This window comes from Pelmatolapia mariae, linkage group LG2 (genome assembly GCF_036321145.2).
Source record: "Pelmatolapia mariae isolate MD_Pm_ZW linkage group LG2, Pm_UMD_F_2, whole genome shotgun sequence".
NCBI classification, from domain to species: domain Eukaryota; kingdom Metazoa; phylum Chordata; class Actinopteri; order Cichliformes; family Cichlidae; genus Pelmatolapia; species Pelmatolapia mariae.
The window spans coordinates 25,600,938-25,626,168 of record NC_086228.1 but is presented as its reverse complement, the minus strand read 5'-3'; the positions used below and the strand labels follow the sequence as shown (position 1 = coordinate 25,626,168).

Here is a 25,231-nt window from a genome sequence, read left to right as displayed (position 1 = left end):
AAAACATTCCTCTAAAACTGGTCAGGTAGAGGGATTTGACTGAAAAAAAGAGAAAAAAAGCAGCCAATGTCCAAAGAAAAACTTTGAAAGACCTTCTGGAAGCCTGGAGAACTATTCCTTAGGACAACTTTAAAATTGAGAACAATGTCTGGCTTCTTGGAATGAAAAAATCACGAAATCAAGGAGGGCTCAATACTTTTGCACAGTACTGTGTGGAGTGGTACCAGAAGACACTAACAAAATGTTAATCTCAATTCCTGCACTGTGGGCGTAGAATTATGGGCCAAACATAAGAAAATATTAGCCAACCTATTCATGATGATGTCTGAGATCACTTAAGCAGGGTGGTAGTCATTTGATCTGATTCCTCTAAATCACATACGCTCACAAGTGCTCCTCATCACTGGAGGCAGATTGACCTCTAATATCGAGGGGGTAGGGGTTAAAAGAAAATGATGAGATGCATAAAAAATAGGAAGAGAAGGGAGGGAAAAGAGGAGATTTGCATTTATAGCTCTTACTGTATAATGAAGCCATATGGTGGCACAAATCTGTAGTCTCTGAAGTATTTTTACAAGCTTTAGTCTTTATCAGCTACATCTGTAAAGTCCCTGGAAACGTTTTGTTGACCTTCAACCATAATTATCTCCTCCCGCATTCCCTCTCTATTGTTATTCCATGGCTCGGCTTTTTGTCTATGTTTCATTTTCACGTTCTTCTGTGACTATTAGATATTACTTTAACGCACTAAAGAACTGTGTCACTTTGATGAAGAACAGGGAAAACTACCTATGATCTTTGCGTTTGGAGTTTTTTTTTTATCAAGTTAAGCTGAACAGAGAGTGAATAGCTGCCACTTACAGACCAAATGCAGTTTTTCTTTTAAGAACCACACTACAAATGATCTATACAAGTTCTCAAACATTATGTTTATACCACATCAGATCAAGAATCATACACATTTTGAAGTGTTGTTTATAAGTGCTATTTAAAACTTTGAAAATGTTGTTTCTTTGAAGAAGCATAAAGATAAAATCAAACAGATTCAATTTTAATAGCGCTTTAGCAAACAGGGCTGCTGGGCATCTATTGTCACATCGCTTTGGATCCTGAGGACAGGACTCACTCAAGGCTAGTTTATGGTACTCCTGATAATCTTAAGGGACAGCTGCCTTTTTCTTCTTTCTTATCAGCCTCTTTCTCAAACCAATTAGAGTGATTTTAATCATACTGTATTACGAGTGATTAACCCTTTAGTGCATTTAATTAACCTTTGCAGCCAATGATTCTCATCAGGCAAAGCTTCATGCTATTTTTTTCTATGACATAGGCTTTAAATAAGCACACTTTAAACTTGTGGGAAATCTAATGTGTAAAGTGGGAGGAATCACTTGCCAATTGCTCAAGGGGACAGAGAGAAAAAAAATAGATATATTGCCAGCTTAACATCACTAAAGATGGATCGCTGAGGAAAACCAATGAGAACAATTTTTCTTTTGCTAATATTGAAATATTAGTAGGATATAATACCAGAATATGAGAATATTAAACCCATGTTCTGTTAGAAGAGTGGATAAATATACCTTAGAAATAATCAGATAGAACCATAGCCGAAGAGATTTGGCAGAATGTTTACTAATTAAATATTCATTGATTTGAAATTATTTGCAAAAAAAATAAAAATAACAATTCTTCACTCTGATCAGTAACATGAGTGGAAATCAATTTCAATCCTTGATGCATAAAATTCATAACGGATAATAATTTAGGATGGTTGAACACAGGCTGAATATTTCTGCATATTTCAGGGCAGCCACTACTTGTAAGAGGGGAAAATCATTCTGACAACTCGTCAGTGTGTCATATAAACACATTATGGATGAAATCTTTGGTACCAGGGGCATGTAGCAGGCTTATGTATAATGTACCATGGCAGAGCATAGCTTTTAACTAGGGTTTCAAATAAAAGGTGGATGAAGGGAATGACTATCAAGTCTGTGTGGGTGTCTTCATAAATTAGCCTAAGTACAATACTTCACAGGATCAACAGTCATTTGCCACAACTACGCTATGATGAATTTTAAAGCTTGCTAGATCTCAAATAGAAGCATAGTGAGAGCAAAACGAAAGAAGTGAACCAAAGATCGAGAAACTGTGTGCAATATGATGCTAGACACAAAGAAAAGCAAGCACCTCATCAAACAAAATCAATTATTGATGCAATATCATGAAATTGACCCAGAATTGCATGAATGACAGTTGTGAAAGTCATGATCAAAACAGTAACAAAAACGAAAGCCAGTGCAACCAAGCAACAATGGGAATCATCAAAAATCTTAAAAGAAGCAAAACGAAAGACAAGGAAATGATTGGAAAAGCCAGAAAAATCAACTGGATGTTTGACACTAAGGGAAAACTATGGCAACACACACAGATCGGTATGAATAAATTACGACCCCACGCACAGACCAATCAACCTTCATTAATTCCATCGTCAGAGTGATAGCAGGTCAAATATCAACATGATATTACTTTGTCGTGTATTAGAAATACAACAACATCACCCTTCGGTGTCCTGTCGAACACAAACTGCAACACATCAGTGTGGCAAACCTTTGTTGTGATCCTCTCTAACGTGAGACCATTTAAAAAATGTAAAGTATTTGAATCAACATATGCCATTTATAACAATAATTGGGGTCATTAAAGTAGGACATTTATGGGCTAAATGCAACACTGGCCTGGCTGGCTTTTTTATTTTACTGCTCCCTTGGTGTTTAAGTATACTGGTCTCAAGGCTCTGCGTCACCTTGATCCCTGTGACCCTCCCCCCTCTCTCCCGCCCCAAACAGTACTCAGTCTTCCCCACAGCGCTCTGCTCTGGCTGTCAGCACAGAGCAAGGCCACCTCTCCTTACTTCTGATTTACATTTATTTCCCTTTGCCAGTTTTTATTTATTGGGGCACTTCACATTTGGCAAATATCTCTTAGGGAATCATAAGCCCTTTGCTATACCTTGGCATTCAAATGAGTTTCACTCCCACAAAGCATCACTGGCACAGTTAAGCTAGGACTTAATATTTTCAAGACTGAAAATATTTTTTTAAAACAGCTAGCCACTGTAGTTGTTCTGCTTCCATTGCTCAAAGATTGGATTTTGAAAGCTGAGCATGTTTTATGGTAAATGATTATACAGTTATGGTTGCATTTAAATGGTCAAAATGAAAACAGGGTGGATTAACAACAGTACAGTGGAAGGTTTGCTGCACTAATTGCAACAAATTACGTTTTCTTTCATTTTTGTTTGTTTCATTTCTTCCCATTTTTAGGTGGAAATGACATTCATGAAGACATGGTCATGGTCTGTGTAGGTAAATCCCCTTCCTTCATGCTCCCACCCACCCCCTTTAACATCACCTACCAGAGGACAGCAAGGGGAGCGTGAGTGGGGACTAGTGTGGGTGGGTTTAAAAAGGAAGTCATGAATTACCTGTCGGTTGGTGCTTTGCCCCGCAGTCTTGAATCCCCCCTGACAGCTGCACTCTGAGACACTGTATGGGTCGGAGCTAGTCGATGAGCATTTGGAGAGTGAGTCACATCCCACCACAAATGTGTTGTCCAAGGGGAGCTCCTGGATCACGTGGTGTTTCTTTGGGGCCACTGGTGTTTCGGGTTTGATTTGAAACGTAGGCTGAGGGGATGCAGATTTGTAATGCTTGGCTAAATCGGGGCTGTCAGGTTTGAAGGTGGTCGGCGTGGTTGCCCAGTTGTACTTCCCCATGGTTTGCTCCTCTAGCTCCACAGGGAGATCCAGTGTACCATTAACATGCTCGTGCGTGGGGTCGTCAGGCTTGGATTCATCTATGGTCACAAAGTTCAGGAGGAGGCTCTTAGGAGATCGCTTCTTTCTCTTCTTCTTTTTCTTGATCTGACGGTTTTCTTGGTTAGGTGACACCCACTCTCCACTTTGCTTGCCCTTCTGCACTACTTTATGTCTGGGTGTCTGTCGGCAGCGCACTAAAGCGGTCACAAATATCACCAGGATGACAGTCATGGTCCCTGCTATGATAGCTATGACGACAATCACATATCCGTTAGCTTGAGGCGCTACCTCACTGTCCCCTATGTTGCGATCCAATGGTGTCTCCATACTTTTTCGCAGTTGCTCTTGTATAAAGGTAGCATTTGACACAGAGTCATTTACAAACAAGTGAACGAGTGCAATAGCATGTAATGACTCCGGCTGGCCTAAATCTTTGACTTTGACTACCAGCCTGTGCAGCCCCTGATCAGCTGCAACTATTTTCTCCTGCAGTGTTATGTTACCTGTTGTTTTGTCGATGGCAAAGAGACCTCGAGGGGAGACCCTAGATGTAATGATGATGCTGCTAATAAGACTGTATTGCAGCTCAGCATTCATACCAGTGTCATTGTCAATGGCAAACACTCTGGTGACCACAGCACCAGGGGTGGTGGTGGTTCGCACTAGGTCATATGAGTAATTGGAGGACGGAATGACAAACACAGGGCGATTGTCATTCACATCGACTACATTGATAGTGACCTTGGCATAGGAGGAGCTTGGAGGTTGTCCTCCATCAACTGCCTTTACCATAAATGTGTAGGAGCTTTGTTGTTCCCTATCAAAGGTAATATTGGGTTTGATCACGCCAGTTTGGGGGTCAATGATAAAATTGTCTTTCCCATTCAAAATGGACAAAGTTACAACAGCATTATCTCCTGCATCTGCATCCGTTACTGTGATTAAGCCAACAGTTCCATAGAGAGGCAGGTTTTCAGGCACATAGAAGTTGTACTCAGGGTGTGTGAAAGTTGGGCTGTTGTCATTAAGGTCCTGGACAATTAGCTTGACAGTGACATTGCTCTGCAGGGATGTAGAGCCATTGTCCCTCGCTATGACAGTGAATGAGTACCTCTCCTGCTTCTCTCTGTCCAGTCGTTTGCCAACAGAGAGAATTCCTGACCGTCTGTCAATGTTAAACCCATCAGGCGCATCAGGGCTGAGAGTATAAATAATCTCTGCATTATGTCCACTGTCTGCGTCAGTGGCGCTTATTTTTATTAACTGTGTAGAGGGGTCATTGTTCTCCGGTATGGAAAGCTGGATTTCTGGCTGGGGAAAGATGGGCGCATTGTCGTTCTCATCCTTGATTTTAATTAAGACCATAGCTGAAGTGTTCAAAGGAGGTGTCCCCCTATCCGAGGCCACTATCTTAATTGCATATTCTCGAGTCGTCTCATAATCTAGAGGAGCAGCTGTCTCTAGTAAAAACTGATCATTAAAGACAGGCTTCAATCGAAAAGGAACATCATGGTCAGTGTAGCAAGCTACTTTGCCATAAAGATCTGCATCCTTGTCAGTAACAGTAATTAGGGCTATTTTGGTGTTCAGAGGTGCATTCTCAGACAGCAGAACAGTTCCATTAACCAGGTTGATAATGTAGCGAGTGTCTATAGAGGGAACATTGTCATTAATGTCTGTTACATTAACAGTCACTGTTGCTCTGGAAGGGGTGGAGCTGCCATCACTGGCCAGGACAATGAGTTTATGAACAGGAGTTACCTCCCTGTCCAGTGGCTGCTTCACAGTGATAAGTCCAGTAGAGCTGTTGATGGCAAAGTGACGTTTGGTCGAGGAAGAGATCTGGTTGCTGAAGGCAAAGTGGATCTGCGCATTGGAACCCAAGTCTGCATCCGTGGCATGAAGCTGAGCGACCGATGTTCCCACTGGTGCGTTTTCTGGTACTGTGACTTCCAGCTCACTGTCCTTGAAAATGGGGCGATTGTCATTGACGTCAGAAATGGTGACTTGGAGAATGGCTGTGCTGGATTTGGGAGGGTTGCCACCATCCTCCACCTTTATCTTCATGACAAAGGTATCCTTCTGCTCACGATCCAGGTTCTGCTGAACAATAAGCTGCGGCCACTTGTCACCTTCGGGCGTCTCAATGATGTCTAAGCCAAACTCACTGACACTCTGCAAAGATAGGACAATATATTTAATTGTAGGTGTTGATTTTATATACCTATTTGAATAATGGAAACAAAATGAAACCAGCTTGTTAGTGTTAAATAGCATTTTACATGTCCACTCATTGTTTTTAACTTTAAATGACATTTCTCACAGGATCTTATCCTTAAGTTTTTGTTTCTTTGTTTGATTTTTAGGGGCTTTCCCCTTTATACTGTCTGGCACAAGACAGTGTGAGTTTCATTTGGTGCAAAAATTGCTAAGCCATTTCAATAAAACCAGACTCGACTGATATATTAGTACCATAACTAAGAACATCACATTTTGACTTGGGTAATAACAAAGAAATATGTGATAACAATTCCAAGGCATCCTTGTGCATTTTTGTTCTTAAATTGCAGATTTTTCAATTATCTTAAAACAACAAACATCTTGTTGAGGTTTCTCCTTAGGTTATTCAGGTTCCTTTGTAGCCCTTCTTATGCATTCTGATGAATGTCAAGTTAAACAGCCTGGGAAATTCTTCAACAAAGGCAGCTGGCTCTTTGCTCTGCTCTGCTCATCTCAGTTGGGTCCCTGCAAATGTGCAAACATGCTAATCATCAGCTTTTTTTCAGGCTTTTCTTCATTTCTGACACTTTCTAAACACATCCCAAAAATATATGAAATACTTGGTAATAAATCCTTTTCAAATGACCATTTTTTAGTAAATGATCTGTTTCGACTAACTACTACTTTAAGGGATTTGTTTACCTTTTTATCCTCATCATCCAGTTTCTGCTACTATCAATAAAATCAGACTTCACTCAACCTTTCTGTACAGTCTCAAGTTAAAATGAAACAGCTGTCTTTATAAACATTTAAACTTTGACATAGGAGTGAGAGACAGCCAAGAATGGAGACACACCAATAAAGCACTTGCACACGCCTCAAGAAATCTCTATACATAAAAAGAAAGACAGTTAAAAATTCTGCATATTAGAAATGCTTTTCACTCAGGAGGAGCTAAATCTAGGCAAAAGTAAAGCTGGAGGATAATAAAAACAAATACATGAATAATCCACATGATAAACCCGAGGACCTGGCACTCAATGTTAAGAGTAATTGCCTTCCACCCCCCTAAAAAACTAGCACTAATGTTCACTATTTTCGTAGTCCTGACAGATACCTAGTATGGATCCATACCATAGCATACTAGTATGAGAGAGAGAGGAAAAAAAACAGAGTGAGAGAGAGTAGGGGGAGGAAATAAGAAGACGATCAAGCCCATGAATGAGCTGCATGCACATTATGAAACAAAGAAGCCCTTTGAAGCTCTTTCAGTCAGAAGCAGTTTCATGGTAAAACAAGAAAAAGCATCCTCTTTAAAGAGATAAGCTTCATGCTGCACATAATGTTGGAAGAGATTACTCTGTCTAGGCACAGCTATCAAATGAGATTAAGATATATACATTCTGCTTATTCAAGGGAGAAACACTTCAACCAAATTGTGAGCACAAGAGTCCTCAGTAGGTTTCAAAATCTAGAACTGTCCTTGTGCCAACATAGCTTTGTAGCCGACACAAGAAAACGTGCAGCTGCAGCATGTAAATTATTGTGTACTCTGAAAAATTGCTTGCAGAGGGAATGTTGTCAACATGTCAGTGATTGACAGAACTACTTAAAACAGCCAACACTGCAGCAATGATCTTTCAGACCTTATTTTGTCATCCTTCTGGCAAGCAAAAGTCATATAGGGATAAGCAGACATTGCATATAAAACTCTGCGTGGAACTGTAGAAAAAAAATTGCCTTATGGATAAACTCTGCTGAATCTTTATGTACCCAGCAGAAGTATTTCTAACTGAAAGGTCCAAGACAACATTCTAGGGGCTGTATTGTTAAGCACTACTCGAGCTATACAGATCTCCTCAATCCTCAGTCGTTTGAATAGTTTGCAGATTCGGCACAGTATAGCTGCACGCTGATATTTTCGCAAAGCCCGATGTTAATAGTAGGATGTTGAGTTAGCATGTGTCAAAGGGAATGCTGCACAATGATTTATAAGCCGGCGTTTCCTCTATGCTTTTGTCTTTTTTCCACACAATTTTACAACTGACAAGGCAGCACTCACCGCATTTCAATAACTTGGGGAGAGCTATCTCTCAGGCTGTGCATCCTCCTGAATGCAGAATTAGTCTGGTGGATTGTGATAAGATCTAGGGCAGGCTAAGAAAAGGCCAAATACTAGCATGAATCACTCACTGGAAACCTTAAGGCTGAGTGAGAAGGACAAAGCTCTCTAAACGGTCAAGTGTGCACATTAGACCATGCCTCGCTCTGCCACCTCACATATTCCGTACAGGTACATGTCTTCTTGAACTTTGATGACTTGCCTTTCATCCCACATTATAGGGCCACAGGTTCTCTGGAAGCCAAGGGGGGATTAGAGCACGGTATATGTGAGGGTTGTGAAGTACAAAATCTAATCAGAGTTGGCTAATTTAAATGAAAATGATTGAGGGACACTGACAGAAGCAGAGGTGGCAGATGATGAGGGAAGGATGAATCTGAACCCCATTTTGCCGACAGTGCCTCGGATTATCAGTAGATGCATCTTTCACTCAAGTTGATGACCTTATTAAAACTCAGAGGAGACTCAGATTGGGCTGTGAATATATCAGGAAGACTCTAGTCACGGTGATGCCCATGGATGGGACTAAATAGGCAGAGGTATTCATCACAAGCTATAGCACCTCTTTATAATGCTGATAGAAACTCTCTCTCTCTCTCTCTCTCTCCTTCTTTCTCTTCCTCATTCTTTCTCTCTATCCCTCATCCCCTTTTGCCCCTGGCCATGATCTCATGCATATAATTAAGACAAAAGAACCTAGGAATTGTTTGCCTCTTTTCGTCAACCCCTAGAAGAAGAAAATGTGTCAAAATAGGATGCTAATGAAAAGTAGAAATGCTTGAGAGTGAGTTCTCCACCCAAATATTCAATGCCTATAGGCGCCATGCAATGAATTAATCACATTTTTCTTGCTACATGGGAATGAAGCTTGAATAAATTTTGCATCTTCAAATCAGTTTGGGAATGAATTTGGTCAGGCTCAGACTTGGAGTACCAGAAAAAAAAGACTACTCTGCTTCAAAATCTAAGGTATGTTTCAGTTAGAAATGTAAAAAAATAATAATAATAGTGGATTGGCCTTGGAAATAACTTCAGACAAAATTTGTTGTTGGAATAAGGTTAAGCATAAATGCCCTAAATAGAGACATTGTTTTATTAGTGGAACATAGTCAAGCTAGCGACAGAATCAAATTTAAACAAAATATATTCTGTTTTAAATCTACTGAAAGATGCTGACGTGAATGCAAGGGCACATGTCAAGCACCAAGCCCTGGAATAAAGAACGGTGCCAACTTTTGAAATAGTAAAAAGCGAGAGGAAAACAAACGCTAAAATCTCATTTAGTCCTGAGTACGTTTCTGTGTTGACCTGACTTATCCTGTGAATATGTAGTGATCAAATCTCCCTTCGTGGGGGATTCTTCTCCAGTCATGCATGTGATTACTTTCTCTGACCTTGACCATTTCTTAGGACAACTTCTATGCAATTCAGGTGACGTAACACACCGCTGCACTGATGGTGGAGTTTTGCTCAAAGTATGATTACCAACCATTATATGTGGAGCTGGAGCACTGTGTAGGACGAAATTACCCGTTGTCCCTCTTGGCTTTGAAAAAGAAGAAAGTTGCACAAAAAAGGCCACCATGTTTCTTTCATTTCTTCTGTATATTGACAACTCAGGCAAGTTACATGTGGAGTGACACACCACTGAGTATGGCTCATTGTGCTACACAATGGAAGCAATTTTAGCACTGTGCCCTGTACAACACGAGAAAAAAACTGGGCAAACTATCATTCTGAGGGAGCTTCTGAGACAAATCTCACAGGACCATACAAAGATAGTCCAAGGGTGGCTTAGCGGCCAAGAGCTATTCTAGGAATTGCTTACACATTCCTTCCCCCCTAAACCCCTGGCTTTCTACTTCACCGCTGAAATAAAACATACCAAAGGCTGAAAGTGCATCCAACTCACTTTAATGCTTCACCCTACATCGTTTTACTCATATGGAACCTGCGATACAAGCAAATTAATCTTGAATACAATGAGAATATAATGAGAAGTACCGAAATGGGGCTGTGGAGCCAAGGATGCTGCAAGAAGACTTTCCTGGAAAAGATAACACAACCACAGCCTAGGTACAGTTTTTAGAAAGCTCCATATTGTGGAAAGGGCAAAGAAAATTATTGCAAATGATCATCGTAATGAGCAGAACATTTGGTTGGTGATTTTCCAGGCATGAACAATTCAGGACATTGCGCTGGAGAGGTCTTGGCAGTGGGGAGACTCTTTAAAAATGCAAATTGGTATTCAAGGCAGACACAGACAGCAATGATTCTGTTCATTCCTACACAGTGTTAACGTCATCTGAGACTCCACGATGGACTTGTCATGCTGCCTCACACCGTTCCCTTAAGTACAACAACTTTTTTGCATTTGTTATTATTACAGTTATATAATTTAGTTTTATGTGGTCGTGTAATCTTCACTACTTATCTGCAAAGCCTTAAGTGTTGTCTAGACTGTAATTGAAGAACACATGATAATATCTTACATTTCTCAACTTGGAGCTGACTTCATTAGGTAACAAAGAATATTACAGTGCAGAAAAAAAGGCTTTTCCTAGTTCTGTACTGGATGCATATTACAACAATACAGTTTATTCCTTTACACCTGCTTTAATGCGCTATGTTTAGCATATGTAACCTGTTGCTGGAAATTGGACATGCAGTTTATGCTGTGTCTGCACTTTCTGCTTCATGTTCTCTGTTATTACACAGTGAAAACATACCCTTTTTACAGCCTTCTCTACTAATGAAAAACATATGGAGATATTAATGGCTGGTATATAATCTTTTAGACTCTCCAACATATTGCACTGTATGAAAAAGTAGGTCATATTTTCAATGCAAATTGTGAATTCATTTGCAGTATGCATATATACACTATAGCACTATACTCTACAGCACTATAAAGGGTTTAAAGAATCAGCTAATGCAGAATCTGAGTCGTATTAAATGAAGTCTACAAAACTGACAAAGAAAAAGGATGTAAGAGCTCATTAATTAAAAAATAGTCATCTATTCAGACCTGATGTACACAGGTGGCATGTTGCAGGCATAAGAGTTTGTCACAGCTTAATCAATAATGTGAGCACTGAATATTGTGCTTGCTTCGAAGAAAGTCAGACAATTAATTTCATACTTTCTATTGTGTGTTTGTTCTTTAAAAGTGTTTCTCCAAAACAAATTACTACAATCGTTTTCAATCTCTCAAATGTGTGGCTGTAACTGCTCGGAAAGTTATATACCTAACAGACAATTAAAGTATATTTATTTTATTTAGTCCTTTCAGTAAACGTGTACCTTGAACGCTGTTCCAGTAACACAGTGCTTCGGGCCATATTCTTTCAGTCACTTACTACTCCATTTAATTTGGAAGAAACAGCATTTAGTTTAGGCTGCCAGCATGGAGTATTATAGTGAAGTAGATATTTTAAGAAGTCTTTACGTGGAAATTCTTTTCTGATACCTGGATGTGTTTGATTATTAATGAATTTGTTACAGTTGAGAGTTCAGCACATATCAAACAAAACAGGGATACATTAGTGCTAGGGACTCAGACACAGTGAGTCAACGTTTAAACAAAATCGTAATTCGTAAAAGAATCAAATACAACTTCCGAAATCGGAAGAAGCAACAAAAAGCATTAGATCCATCGGAGGTCTGTTAAACATTTCAGGTTCATTAATGAAAAAGCTCATTACAAAATCCACTTTGAACCAGATATTTAAAAAACTTGATTCTTCCAATACTTCCAATAATCTTTTGAAAATTCACTAATGTATAAGGAAATACCACCTTACTCGATTTTCCATTTTAACATTAATAAGATTTCAAAGACCACAACAAAATACTTTATTCCTTTTTTCTCTTTTTAGATATCAATAATGAAACAGGCTTAATCCTCACCTTGACTAGTTCATAATGTTGGATCCCATTGATCCCAACATCAGGGTCAAATGCTGAGGGCACTGGGTATCGTGTGTTAATGGCTGTGTTCTCTGGGATGGAGATGTTTATTACAGTGGACTGGAAAAGGGGTGCGTTGTCATTCACATCCTCAATCAGGAAGCGGATCTTGACCAATCTGAAGATCTCATCCGGCAACACTGCCACCTCAATCTCGTAATAGCAGCGTTTCTCATTGAAGACCCCGGAGCACAGCTTCTCCCGGTCAATTCTGTGATTGGTGGTAAAGATCTCCCCTGTGTTAGCCTCCACCCTCACCAAAGGCACATCGCCCGTTTTATACACAGGCTTGAACTGCAACGGCGAGGATAGCCTGATGCTGGGGTCTAGGTTCAGGTCCAGGTCCTTGCGCAGATTCCCAATTCGGACGTTCTCTGGTTGCTCCTCCTTCACTGTGTAGTCCCTCTCCTGGGCCTGGCATTGTAAGACCACACAGGTGAGCAAGACCACCAGCACATGAGCCTGACTTGCTAAGTCCATACTCAAGAGTAGATGGGAGCCTCACTTTCACTGCAGCAAATCTGTCACGACAGACGAGCCAGAGGGGAAAAAAAGAAGAGAGAAAGACAGAACGCACAATGTCAGTGCAGAAAATTACACGGTATTCAAGTTCTGCTGTAATTAGTACTATTTTCCCTCATGGAGAGTTTTCAACTTGACCTCTTCATCCTAACTAGTTATGAGCCAACATCCTTCCCATGTCTTTGAGAGCAAATTAATGGCAGTTTTACACAATTAACCTTTGATGACATCCGTTGAGCAAGCGGACACGTAAAGGTTAGTAGTTCATGCATTCCATCAATCCATTTCATCGCCGTAATGAACCATTTAATATTTTTATTGAGAAGTATGAAAGCAGTTAGGTTCAGTGTTACAATGAAATAGTTTGCTTTCAAAGCTTGTTAACAAACTACTTTGCCTGAAAAAAAAGAACCACAAAAATGGATAAAAGCTTCATTTATATCCATCCATTTCCCTAACCGCTTGTCCAATTGAGGGTTGCTGTGGGGGGTTGGAGCCCAGCTGTCATAGGGCAAAAGCAGGGTACATGCTGGACAGGTCGCCAATCTATCACAGGCTAACACAGAGAGACAGACAGACAACCACTCATGCTCACATTCACACCTACAGCCAATTTGGAATCACCAGTTTAACTAACTTGTATGTCTCTGGACTGTGGGAGGAAGCCAGAGTACTAAGAGAGAACCCACGCAGGCGCCCTTTTGCTTTGAGGCAGCAGTACTAACCACCGTTCTGCTGTTCCGCCATCATATATGAGTCGGTCTAAGTCAATATGCTACAGTAGTGTCCTTATAAAGTGCATCCACAGGCTTTGGCTCATTTGGAAAAAGCAGAAATGAGCCTTAAGCACTGGTGCGTCCATGCATGAACGCACACACACACACATGCACACACACAGACACTTGGAGTTGTACCGCTTGACAGCAGCTATTAATGGAGAGTATCATTTGTTTGGAATGTAAACAATCAAGCTCTCAAATATTTCATGAACGTCCGTGTGTGCGTAAACTAGCACAGTATGATAAAAGCATTGTTTTAAGTAAGAGCAGTGGAAGGAAACAACAATGTGAAATGATTTATTGCGAGAGCCACCATTAGCCAAATTAGAGAAATTTAATCTGAACTTCATTACATGCTAGCAAATGTTTTATCTCCAGCATTAAATTTAAACTGCACACAGTTTGCTGTTTGCGAGGCAAAAATGTTTAAAACACAGTGAGGCTGATTTCACATAAGTTAACAATATTCACTGATAACTTTTCAAGCACAGAGTCCCAATTCGTTTGAGTCTGTTATACATTTTTCTTTTATACAAGTACAAAAGCTTGCCAAAGCGCAAGATCCTCAATTGCTAAAATCCAGGTAGCTCATCGGAAGACGATACTGAGTAATACCTTACAATTCAGCACATACTGTAGCATAAATATTGACTGCTTTCCACTGGTTAAAGCTGCAGTAGGCAGAAAGTGAGAAAAGGTTGCAGGAAAAAAAAATGCCAGATTTTAAAAACGGCAGCCCTCCTGCAGCTCCCCCCTTTCGGTTCTGAGCACATGGACATATGCACATACTACAAGCTAAAAATATGTCAATATGCTACAAAAACTCAAACCCTGTTTACTCCTGCTTATCACATTACGCCACTGTGTTATACCTCCTATCTTGGCTTTTCCATTCACTATACTAATTTGTACAGCTCATCGGATTTGGTCTAATAAGGTTACTAACGTACTAAAGTCTGCAGTCACAGGCTAAATTTTCTATTGTTTGAAAACCTAGAAAGAGGATAGGAGAGGAGAAGGAGACTAGATCTCTGTGAGAGCATTTTAATTTAATATACTACACGGTTATTATTAATTTGTTTGCCCAGTGACACCAAATACATGTTGCCCCCTGAACCCTTACCTGTTATTAAGTGAGTTACTCTGTGTGTGATGTGATTTGCTAGCTAACATTTTCTATGAGTTCATTCATTTAACGTTCTTGGATTTATTCAAGAGACTGTATTCCGTAGTGTCACCCACAGCTGCGCTGGTCACCACTGAGGTTTTGCCACATATGCATTAATAGGCAGAAGTTAAGTCTTATTACAAAAGTGCATCCTTCTTTGCTAGATTTTTTTTTTGGCGGAACAAGAATATTATATTACTGGTCTGCTTTTAATCCACATGTAAGGGTAAAGTCTTATAAGCATACCCCCACCCCACAGCCTCAACCACCCATCTGCATTGCAGCACAATTAACAGCTAATAACTTTCCCAGTGAGTGTTTGTTAACCTTATATGAATATCCTCAAGATATCGATTTGTATTCACAAGGCGGCTGCCTTGAAATCAAACACACATTTGCTTCGAAGGATGGCAAATGTGTATGACAGCCACGACACAACAGTTTACAGATTCTGCTTTAAATTTGTACGCATACCCGACTCGTTGGGATCCAGGTATAATATTACCTACTTTATAAAATTTCCATCCATTTGAGACAGTATTCTGTAGAAAAAGTATGACGACCTAAACTGCACTACAGGGGTCCTCTAAATTGGCAAGGCAACAGCGTTCATAGCTATTGAAGCTTTCTGCCCGCTGACAAAGGGGAATTGATTAAAAATAAGAATTTAATTAAGCTGGTTTTGAATCTCCAACAATTGCAAGGCATTCATGAAATGTGTAGACACAGACTTCCCACATTTCACAAAGCAGTCGCACGAGACTCATTAAAGAACAGTTGAACAGGAAAAAAAAGCGAGATGACATTGATCTGTGTGAGGGTTACTCATTCTACACGTGCAATATTAGCAGTGCTGTACTGTCACGTCAAAATATCGATGAGATATATCCTATTAGTAACCGTGACACACTTTACTTTGAAGTGTGCATCTTTCTTAGAGTGAGCAGCAATTGCTTTACTGTGATGATCGCCAGGCAGTCCAAGGCTGAGCTCGCACGACGCATAATGAAGTTTAAATTACATCCTTAAATGGGATGTGATTCGCTGAAGTGAAAAAACAGAAAAGATCAAAGCATGATCTAGATCTCCTCTTTCTGGTAAGTGACAATAATGTGCTGCAGGATGAAGGCGTGTAGTATGTTTTTCATTCAGTACATGCAGGAGTACAAATGTAGTAATAAGCAAGACACCCTTGCATCGCTAATGGGTGTTGCAAATGCGCTCTTTTTTCTATTTCAGATATACATATACATCAGGATAAATATACATTTGTAGCTATTTAACTAATGAAGTTAAAATATGAACTATTTAACAAGTGAGAGGTACACCTTGCCCTTGAACATATTTACTGCTGGTATTCTATTAATTTGATGTGGGATCTTTTCTCTGAACCATGATTTTCCAACAAGTGCAGTGATTTTCACTTGTCACACTTCTTTAAAAACCTGTCCATAAGGGATAAGCTAGGTGAGAAAGGAATTGTGCTGGAGGGGGAAAAAGTAAGAGGAGGGGGATTCTAGGTGTCAGTCAGAGTGTCTCCTTTGCTTACATTTCACTAGTCTGCTGAAATGCTATTTTGAGCCCCAGACAGCAGGTTGAATCCAGTAGGCAAACTCAAGCCTCCCTCTTGGGAAACACAGCGAAGAGGAGCAGGCTGGCCCGAGATCACTTTCCACGACAGTGTGATGGACAGGTCTTCCTGTGGTTTGCAACCGCTGAAGGGAGCAGCGGGAGAGGAGACATACATCTACTGCCACCTCCTACCTTCACCCCTAAAAGATACCCTTATTGGAAACTTTCAGTGTAGTTACTCTGACATTTGGAGTCCTTTAACTGTCAAAGCCAGGTTTTTACCACAGTTGTATATCAATATTGCCTGTGGATCCAAAGAGATTTTAAAGAGAGGGCACCGGTAGATGGAATACGTTTGATTGTCATGAGCATTTTCCCTTTTAACAGCTTTAAGGATCGCTGACAGTCTGACAGACCAGGTTTCTGTCATGATCAGTCAGTTCTTTTTTAGTGCACACCGCTAGACCAATTCTCTTCACATGGTGGTGGAACAAAAGTTGTTTTCTCTTGGGAAACTTCAGCAATGTCTATATTGCCTAAGCTGTAGTGCTTAGGCAATATAATAGTGCAAGGTAATATACTGCAAGAAAAAATATCCTCAATATGGAAATAATACCAATAATGTATGTAGAGTGAAGTTCAACTAAAAAAGAGGGTTACCTACTACATGAAAAAAGTTCTGATTCATAATATCTAGCATAATGTTTAAGTAGATTCAAGCAATGCTGTTTGGCTGACTGAGCCACTGCATATTCACCTCTGAATCAATTTAATACTTAGATTTACTAGCATAAGAACACTTTTACTACCTCCGCTATTTCCAAGATGACAAGCTAAATATCAGTGCTGTAATCATGGACCTCAAGAGGGCAGTCCATACATGGAAATCCAAAAGCTAAATCAGTGATCGATTCGATTGGTGCAGTTTTACGTCATCTCTCAAGTTAAATTTAACTTGTAAGTACATTTTAAAATCGTATTTAATTTTGACACAATGGGTTGACTAATCCTAAATTCAATCCTAAATAGTCAGAAAAACCATCAAAATAATAAAACTTATGAAAAACTTGTGAAAAAATTCACTATTATGAATAAGTGCTAAAATATAAATGTCTCTCTTAATGATGTGGAAAGACGCTGACAAAATGTTTCAAAAGTTTTTCATTATGGATTCTGAAATCATTTCAGAAAAGATAAATTTTATACAGGTAGTCAAATTTAATAAGTCATAGTTGATGAGGAATGAAAAGGACACCTTCTGCTATCTGCTACAGTGTGTCATCAGAAAGTCACCCAAGAGAGGAACTAAAATGAACTTAAATTGTGGAGAAATCCTTAATTAACTGTATTATATAAACTAATTATAAGTGTGGAAAGAGTTTGAACGCAAATACAGAAAGACACCATTCCTGGTACGAATCCCTGACACCACAGTTACTTACTGTATTAGCTCTTCAGAACACATAGTGTGTCCCTGAGCAAGTTAATGACTCCCAAAACTCAGCACTCGGTAGTGCTGTAGTTCAACCTCTAAGAGCCATAAAACAAATTTGGAGCATGTCATGCAAGGATATTAAAGACTACAGTCAGTTGGTTCAGTTGCGTTTGGCGATTTTAAAATGTGGATGTGAATGATAAAATAGTTTTTTGTGTTTTGCAAATAAAGTATATACCTTGCTTTCATCATCCACTGACTCCCTTTTTAATATAAACCGCCGAGGATATTGCCAAAATATCTGGCACATCTCGGGAGCTTCACATTACCATTTGAAGTTATTCTCCAGGAAATACTGAGTTTAACAGGCCTCTCAAAACAGCCACAATAAGAATATGCATGCGGGTCAGGTATAGCAAATTATCCACAAAAGCCAACCGTGGTGGTTAATTCTAGGAAGAAGTGGAATTCATATTGACTATTTGAACTATTATTCCTCGAACAAATTCACTCCGTGTTTGCTTTTCCCCCCTCTCCCCCCGAGTCGGAGTGTGAACAGGATGAAAGCCCCTGAGGTTATGGTCTGTGACAGCTAAACCGCTTGACCAGGAGCGCGCTGTTGCCGCGCACCCACGCACCGAGCTTAGCGGCCAAGCTGTTGAGAAACCTGCGCTGAAAAGTCCCTGTTGTTGGATGCTCTTGGAAAGTAGGCCTATCTATCTAGCGATCAGCAACGAGCAAGACTAAATAAAGCCCGAAGTCGTGACCAGCCACGCGGTACACATTCATAATGCGACAACTCCGCTTAGATGCTCCACGATGCACCGTGTAAATGGATAATTTGTATTTACACTCGGTTCACGGGGACGCCTATTATATCTTTGGAGCAGCTCTAGGAAAACCCACTCAGCGTCAAAATGACCCACTGTCGCAACACTATCGAACTACCTTTTAGGCTTTACAGTCCCCGATTTTCGTCCAGTTTATGTTGTTGTCCTTGATTTTATATATATATACTTCATGTCCTCACCCTTACCGAGATTTCAGTACGTACAGAGTAAATAAATTAGGCTATGGAGCTCTCCAAATACGCACACAGGATAGAGCGGTCATATGCGCCTACATTCAGAGAGCGCTAAAGTAAAATGCATTTTGTTTTTAACAGTAAAGTAGTATATAAGAGCGAAGCTTACCTTTCCGTTCGAATAAGATGAAAAAAATCAACCGTGAGTACCGTCGCGCAGAGACATCACTGATTCACAAAAAAGAAGTGCCATGAATTAATGTGAAGTGGGGGAAACGGGCAGAAAGGATCCTCATGAAAATCGGTAAGAAGCGTAGAAAAAATGTTATCCACTACAAAAACTTATCCATGTGCTAAAAAAAATGTGGTCCTCGCGTGCAAGAGAAAAAGGGCATGCACAGCGATCAACTTAAAGGACGCTGTAATTCCTCTTCGGATGTATTGGGCTCACAATCCCACAGGCGGAGATACGCAGTGATCCACGCTTGTTTTACATAAACTTTGTCTCTCTAGCCTAATTTGCCTTGAAATTCCTATTTTCGCCAGCTGGCAGCAAACTTACACGTGTGTGCGTTAAAAGCCTCTTAAACCGCACATCAAACTTAAATCCAAGAGGGTGAAAAAAACAGAGAGAGACTTCTGATGAAGAAGTGAAAGCTTAAACCTATTTTAATGTTATAACCACTTGTTTTGACTGATTCAAGGCTGTACGCGCTCTCCCCCAAAAAAACTCTTAAATGCGGGATGCAGAGAGCGCATCGCCCCCCCAGTGGAGTTGGATCAAAGTGTGCCTCAGTGCAGCATCACTTACAGGAGCCGGGATAGGCGGTTCACCGTATCTGTCTGCTAAGCTGTAGATGTCTCAGTAGTATTGTATGAACTCAGTTCCTCAATGCTGCTCACCTCTCTCCCTCTCGCTCTCCCTCCGACTGACATCATGGAGGTAGGAGGAGCCAAGCTCAGATTTAAGAGCCCCGGTTCTCTTAAAGCCGCACTGCGTTGGAGAGATGTTCGCACTGAGATGTACAGTAGGTGGATGTTGGGGTATACGTGGACCACAGATGCCTCTGCTGTTTGCTGTAGACAGAGTGCTCCAGGAATCTACCTGAAAGCAAGAGGGGGGCACTGTTCGCGTTTATACAAAGCCTTCAGTGAGGGACTACCGTAACAATGGCACATTTGTATAATGATCTGAGATTTGAATTCTTTTCAGACATTCTTGAGATGTCAGCATATAAAAGCTGAGACATACTCCGGGATGAAAAGTAGGGTTATGAATTTGCTTACATTTTTCACAACTTCTATTTATAAATACAGAAATAATTACTATGGGCTATGAGTATTACAGACCATCTTAGTAGCATGAATAGCTTGAATGCTTGAGATGTAAGAAATAACAAGATGACAGTGAACAAAGTTAAAAAATGTCAATGCCTTGTCTAAAAGTACCTCATTTAAACAATACAGAACATTTATTTGGTATTAGCAAAGCAATGACATTTCTTTAAATTTAGAACCAAAATATCAGCAAATACAGTTGCAGGTGCAAGTCTCATTGTCAGATGAGGATCAGTGTAATGTTACCAATTACTAATCACATACTGCCAAGCTATTACTTTCCTGCTGTGGTGAAATGAATGGGTTTTCTGTCCCTAAATAGCTTCCAGTAGATTCTAACAGATTCTTTTACAGGGGTCAAAAAGGGTTATGGTTGCAGAGGGTCAAATCATCATGACCAACATCATGTTACCGCCAATTACCTTTGTCCCTCTGACATCACCTCATACAACAAATGGCTGTTGCATTTTAACAAGTTTAGCCTCTGGCATGATTTTATGTGCTTTTCTCTCACCTGTTCACTGTTTCCCTTCAAAGGATTCCATGTTGTGCTCTCCATCCCCGAAGACAGGGACTTCACCAGATGATTCCACTGTAAGTTTAGACCAAATAATTCTTGTTTTTAGCAGCAGATAAAAAAAACCACAGGCTGCTGTTTTTTCTTAATTTACTATGAAACGAGGGGTGATTTATTTTCTTCCTATTGAGAAAACACTGTATAATACACAATGTGTTTTCTTAATTTAACTGTCTCTGAGGATTTCTGAAGAACGCATTTGCAGTATCTGAACGCCAAAAAGCAATATTATCTGTCAGAAGGCACATAATTCCTCATGTCAAATTTTATAAGATGAATCCCCTCAGTAATATAATTCAACATGAAATACAGCCATGGGTGTAAAACTTATTTGACACTGGTTCATATTTCTGTTTAACCTTCTTGATTGATTATTCTTGGCACAAAAAGAAATCCTCAGTTATAATGTTGCAGCAGCTTAACCAAAGCTGATTATCTTAAATGTCCACTCGACAGTTTTTTTTGTTAGGTTTTTGTTCAGAGTAATGTCAAATCGCCCAAACCCCAATGTGTTTTTTCCTAATCTTTTTTGTCTTTCCTTAACTAGGAGAGGTAGTGTTGTGACAGGGAAGTTGTGGACTGTGCATGTTAATGTGAATGCAACTTTATTACTGAGTAATAAACAAGTATTAACACAAAATACTAACTAAAGTGTTGTCTAGATCTAGAGCTATCTAGATAGACAGATATATATATATGTGTGTGTGTATCTACATAGATAGATAGAACTTTGCAGTCATTTCCAACAATCTTATAACTACATTTTTTTTTTTTACATTTTTTCAAATAGCAAAACTTGCTTTTCTGTTTTTTTTATAGATATGATCAAATTGACACTCTACCCATCATTGCTTTTAATCATACTCGCAGTGAATCCATGACTTGTTATGCTCACATGTAGCAGAAATGGAAGGAGCACACTCACTAATATACCTTATCAGTGTGGTACAGCTGGGCAAAGGGATGGGTGAAGGAATGGGTTGCAGAGCTAAATAGCAAGGTCGTCGTGCGTTAACATTCAGAGGTGCTGAGAGACGACAGCGGTTTTGCCGACCATACTTGATTCAATACTGTTCTGTGGTTTTGTATTATCCTTTCAGCTTAAACAGCATAACTTGTCCAAAGACACAGCAATGAAGTTCGTGCTATGCTATTGTCTTTGTTCACCACTCTACAAGTTGCCATGGATATATAAAAAAAAACAAAAACCAAAATCTTTGCATTTGCACATTTGAGCTTAAATTGTTAACACCGTATGTTTTTCTAGTAGGAAAAAAGTACCCCACAGCATGTCACTCAGAAAGAAAGCAGTGCAAATATGTCTAAAGCGTAGTCTGTAGAAATACAGAAGATATTTTTGAAGAGTTTGATACATCCTGACAAAACATTTTTTTTCCACATCTATACAGGCTGGGTTTGTATCCATGGCAACTTTCAAGAACCACTGAGATTTACCACAATGAGTTGAAACTATCGCTATTGCCTCATTTCTTCCTGCCTGTGTCTTTCTCTCCCACTTTCTCAAGGATCTCTGGAGAAAGAAAAAGATTTGAGAAAGATGGAGTGGACGAAGTGAGGACAATTCAATATTTGCTTTTACCTTATTGGCAACCGAGAGAGAATTTTAAAAGTGTTGAAACACAGGACAGACACAAAGAATCTCTGAAAGAAATAATATTTGAACTGTTCCATAGGGCATGAATATGCAGCATGAATGAGCAGTAGATATAGAAAAAGACTATGTCTGCGACATTATTGCTAAAACCAAAGAGAAAATATTATGAGGAAGCAGTGGGTCCACCTGAGACTTCTGAATATTAGCATTCATACACAAAATCTGAATTATCTGTCTACATTAGATGAAAATAAATTTGCTTGCATTTCAGCCTTTTATACTTTGTGCCTTTGCTCTTTGTAACAAAAAGTATGATGGCAAAAATGATCATTTTAAATAGCATAATTTATTTCCCACATACTTTATGTTTGCTTTGCATTTTTGTTTACTTTCCAGAATTTGCTTCAGACTACAAATGCTATCATAGTGGTGATGAGATTTAGGAAGAAATGGAAATTCACTTACACTGACCATTAAATTAAAGTCCTTTCTCTTTGTTTTCTGATTTTGCTTTAATAGCACTGTGCCCTTAAAGCACAGTGATATAGCACTGTGTGTGCTTGTGTGTTTCTTACACACACACACACACACACACACACACACACACACACACACACACACACACACATGTCTGGTTTGCTATCCTCGTGGGGACATCCCATTGACATAATGCTTTCCCTAGCCCCTTACCCTAACCCTAACCATTAAAAATGAATGCCTAACCCTAACCCTTACCCTAAACCTAACCATAACCTAATTGTAACCCTGACAGTAAAACCGCATTTTGAGTGTGAAAATTGCTTTCAACCCCGAGGGGACCTGGATTTTGGTCCCCACGGTGCAGAAAGTCCCCACCAGGATAGTAAAAGTCAGATTTTGGTCCCCACCAGGATAGTACGAACCCGTACACACACACACACACACACACACACACACACACACACACACACACACACACACACACACACACACACCAGACACTGCAGTTTAGGGGTGATAGCAGCAAGACACCAACAATAAATCATACTGACATTCCAACAGGGAGGAACCCTGACATGCAGACCTAAAGACCAGCTGGCAACAATCTGGAAACCACGGGTCACAAGGGCAAAATGTGTAATCTCTGACTGGTTGGCAAATGTTTTGCAGGCGGTTGCTGACAGTTGCAGTGATGAAAGTGGTTACAAAAAGCTACACGGTGGTGCACAGAAAACCGTCTTGTGACTGCTTTGGTTAGTAGCAGATTCAGGTGTTGCCTGTGTTTGCATGAAACACACCAACTCTGAAAAATGCAAAGATGAAGTTTGCATTTAAGGTGAATTTCCGGTCTACACCACATTTCTTTAAAAGTTTTTTAGAAAGTTTGACAACTTGCAACCAATTTCCCCTACAGCAACCCCCAACAACCACTCACCAACCAGTTGTAGAATGAATATACATTTTTTCCCTTGTGTAAAGTGGTTGCCACATGGTCTCTAGGCACAGGTGACTGGGGCCCAACTGGAGCTAAAACATGCATTTTGGCCCATCAACTGATGGTTAAAAAGATCTGAAATAAAATCATAAATGATCAAAAGTCTAAATAATTTCCCATGCATATAAGCAAAAGAGTGCTTATGAGATTAGCAAGCACAATTTTATTTATAAAAACTCTTGCATTTGGTCTGATTAACAGTCAGTCTAATACCAATAGAAAAGTCTTTTGCTGAGGCAACTCGTGTCACTAATATCCTGTCAGATAAGTTTGAAGCATGGTTATAACAGAATAGGACCGAATTCATTAAGCAAAGAACTCTCAAAACTAATGAGGGGTCTAACGCTGAGTGGCATGTAGTTGGAATGCACCAATTAGGCTACAGTCTTTGAACCACATTATTGTCAATTTACATGTCCTCACCTAATGTTCCACAGGCAAATTAATATATGTATGTGTGTGTGTTTATGTGCTTGTGTATGTGTGTGTGTGTTTACATGCAATAGAGATACAGATTATCATTACATGAGTGATGATACAAATCTTAGTTAATGTTGTGCATTAAACTAACTGCATACAAGCACTGTAGTGATTAGGCTGACTTCTCCGTGAATGTATCATGTCAAGTTTGTCCTTGACAGCAGCTGAACTGTTAATTGCTTTTGACAACCTAACAAGTAAGAGTACTCTTATCAGAATGTTGTTATGTTTAGAAGAATAGCCATATTTTCACAAAGAGGTACTGACAGGATTGGAAATAAAAAAAAAATGCTTTTTAACAGGAAATCTGTCGTGCTTATTTATTATTTATGAGCCACCTATTTACCACACGGCGGTAATAAGATCTGTATTCCAGGTTATAAATAGATTTAACTAAAAGGGCTTATCATATGATAAAGAACAGGTGGGAAGTGTGTCAGTTAATGACAACATACACTGACATGACTTTGTGTTTACATTATTAATGAAAGACTCCTAGTGTTTTGCACCTCTGCTTTGTTTCAACATCATACGTCTGCTTTTTTCATAGTATGGTGCTAGATCAATTTGTAGCGCAACATGTTTCACCTATTCACTTTCAACTGTCAATTTCTTGCTGAAAATAAACACACCAATTACAAATGCTCAACAGTACCTGCAGAACGTCAGTATGAAAATGTTTCTCGTTTTAAGATGGATGCATAAACTATATAATTCCTGCTTCCTGGAAAGCTTTCCCTTTCTCAAGAAGTAACTGACTGTTAAAACACCCTTTGTGTGTTTGATGAAGGCGATTGTACATGCTGTGGTGATGTTTCCTTCCATCTGTCTACTGTGAAACAGAGCCCGGGGCAACGCTGTCAGACGAGAGTGGTTTGCTTGGCTGTATACTGTACAGTCGGCAGTATGCAGTCCCAGTGTAAATTCATGCACATTTGTGCAGTCATTAATTTCTTTGCACACTAGTTGTGAAAAACCCTTGATTGAAAAAAAAAATACAGTGCACAGTGTTGATGATGATACAACTGCAAGAAAAAAATAGCTTTTTATAAAAATAACTAAAGATTAACATGTTGAAATTTTAACCTCTTCTGTAGTACTCACTGAGGACTC

At 39.6% G+C, this 25,231-nt stretch overlaps 1 protein-coding gene across 2 annotated transcripts in view; it reads right to left on the bottom strand.

Moving 5' to 3' along the window:
- Nucleotides 1-19,527, bottom strand: part of pcdh11 (protocadherin 11) — a 134,402-nt gene extending 114,875 nt beyond the window's left edge. For both annotated transcript variants that reach the window (XM_063496606.1, XM_063496607.1), the window contains exons 1-3: nt 18,804-19,527; nt 12,075-12,655; nt 3,491-5,998 (exon numbers count right to left, since the gene is read on the bottom strand). In XM_063496606.1, coding sequence (XP_063352676.1) covers nt 3,491-5,998; nt 12,075-12,614 — 3,048 coding nt within the window. In that variant the 5' untranslated portion in view covers nt 12,615-12,655; nt 18,804-19,527. The remainder of the gene's footprint in view (nt 1-3,490; nt 5,999-12,074; nt 12,656-18,803) is intronic.
- Between the last annotated feature and the right edge of the window lie 5,704 nt (nt 19,528-25,231).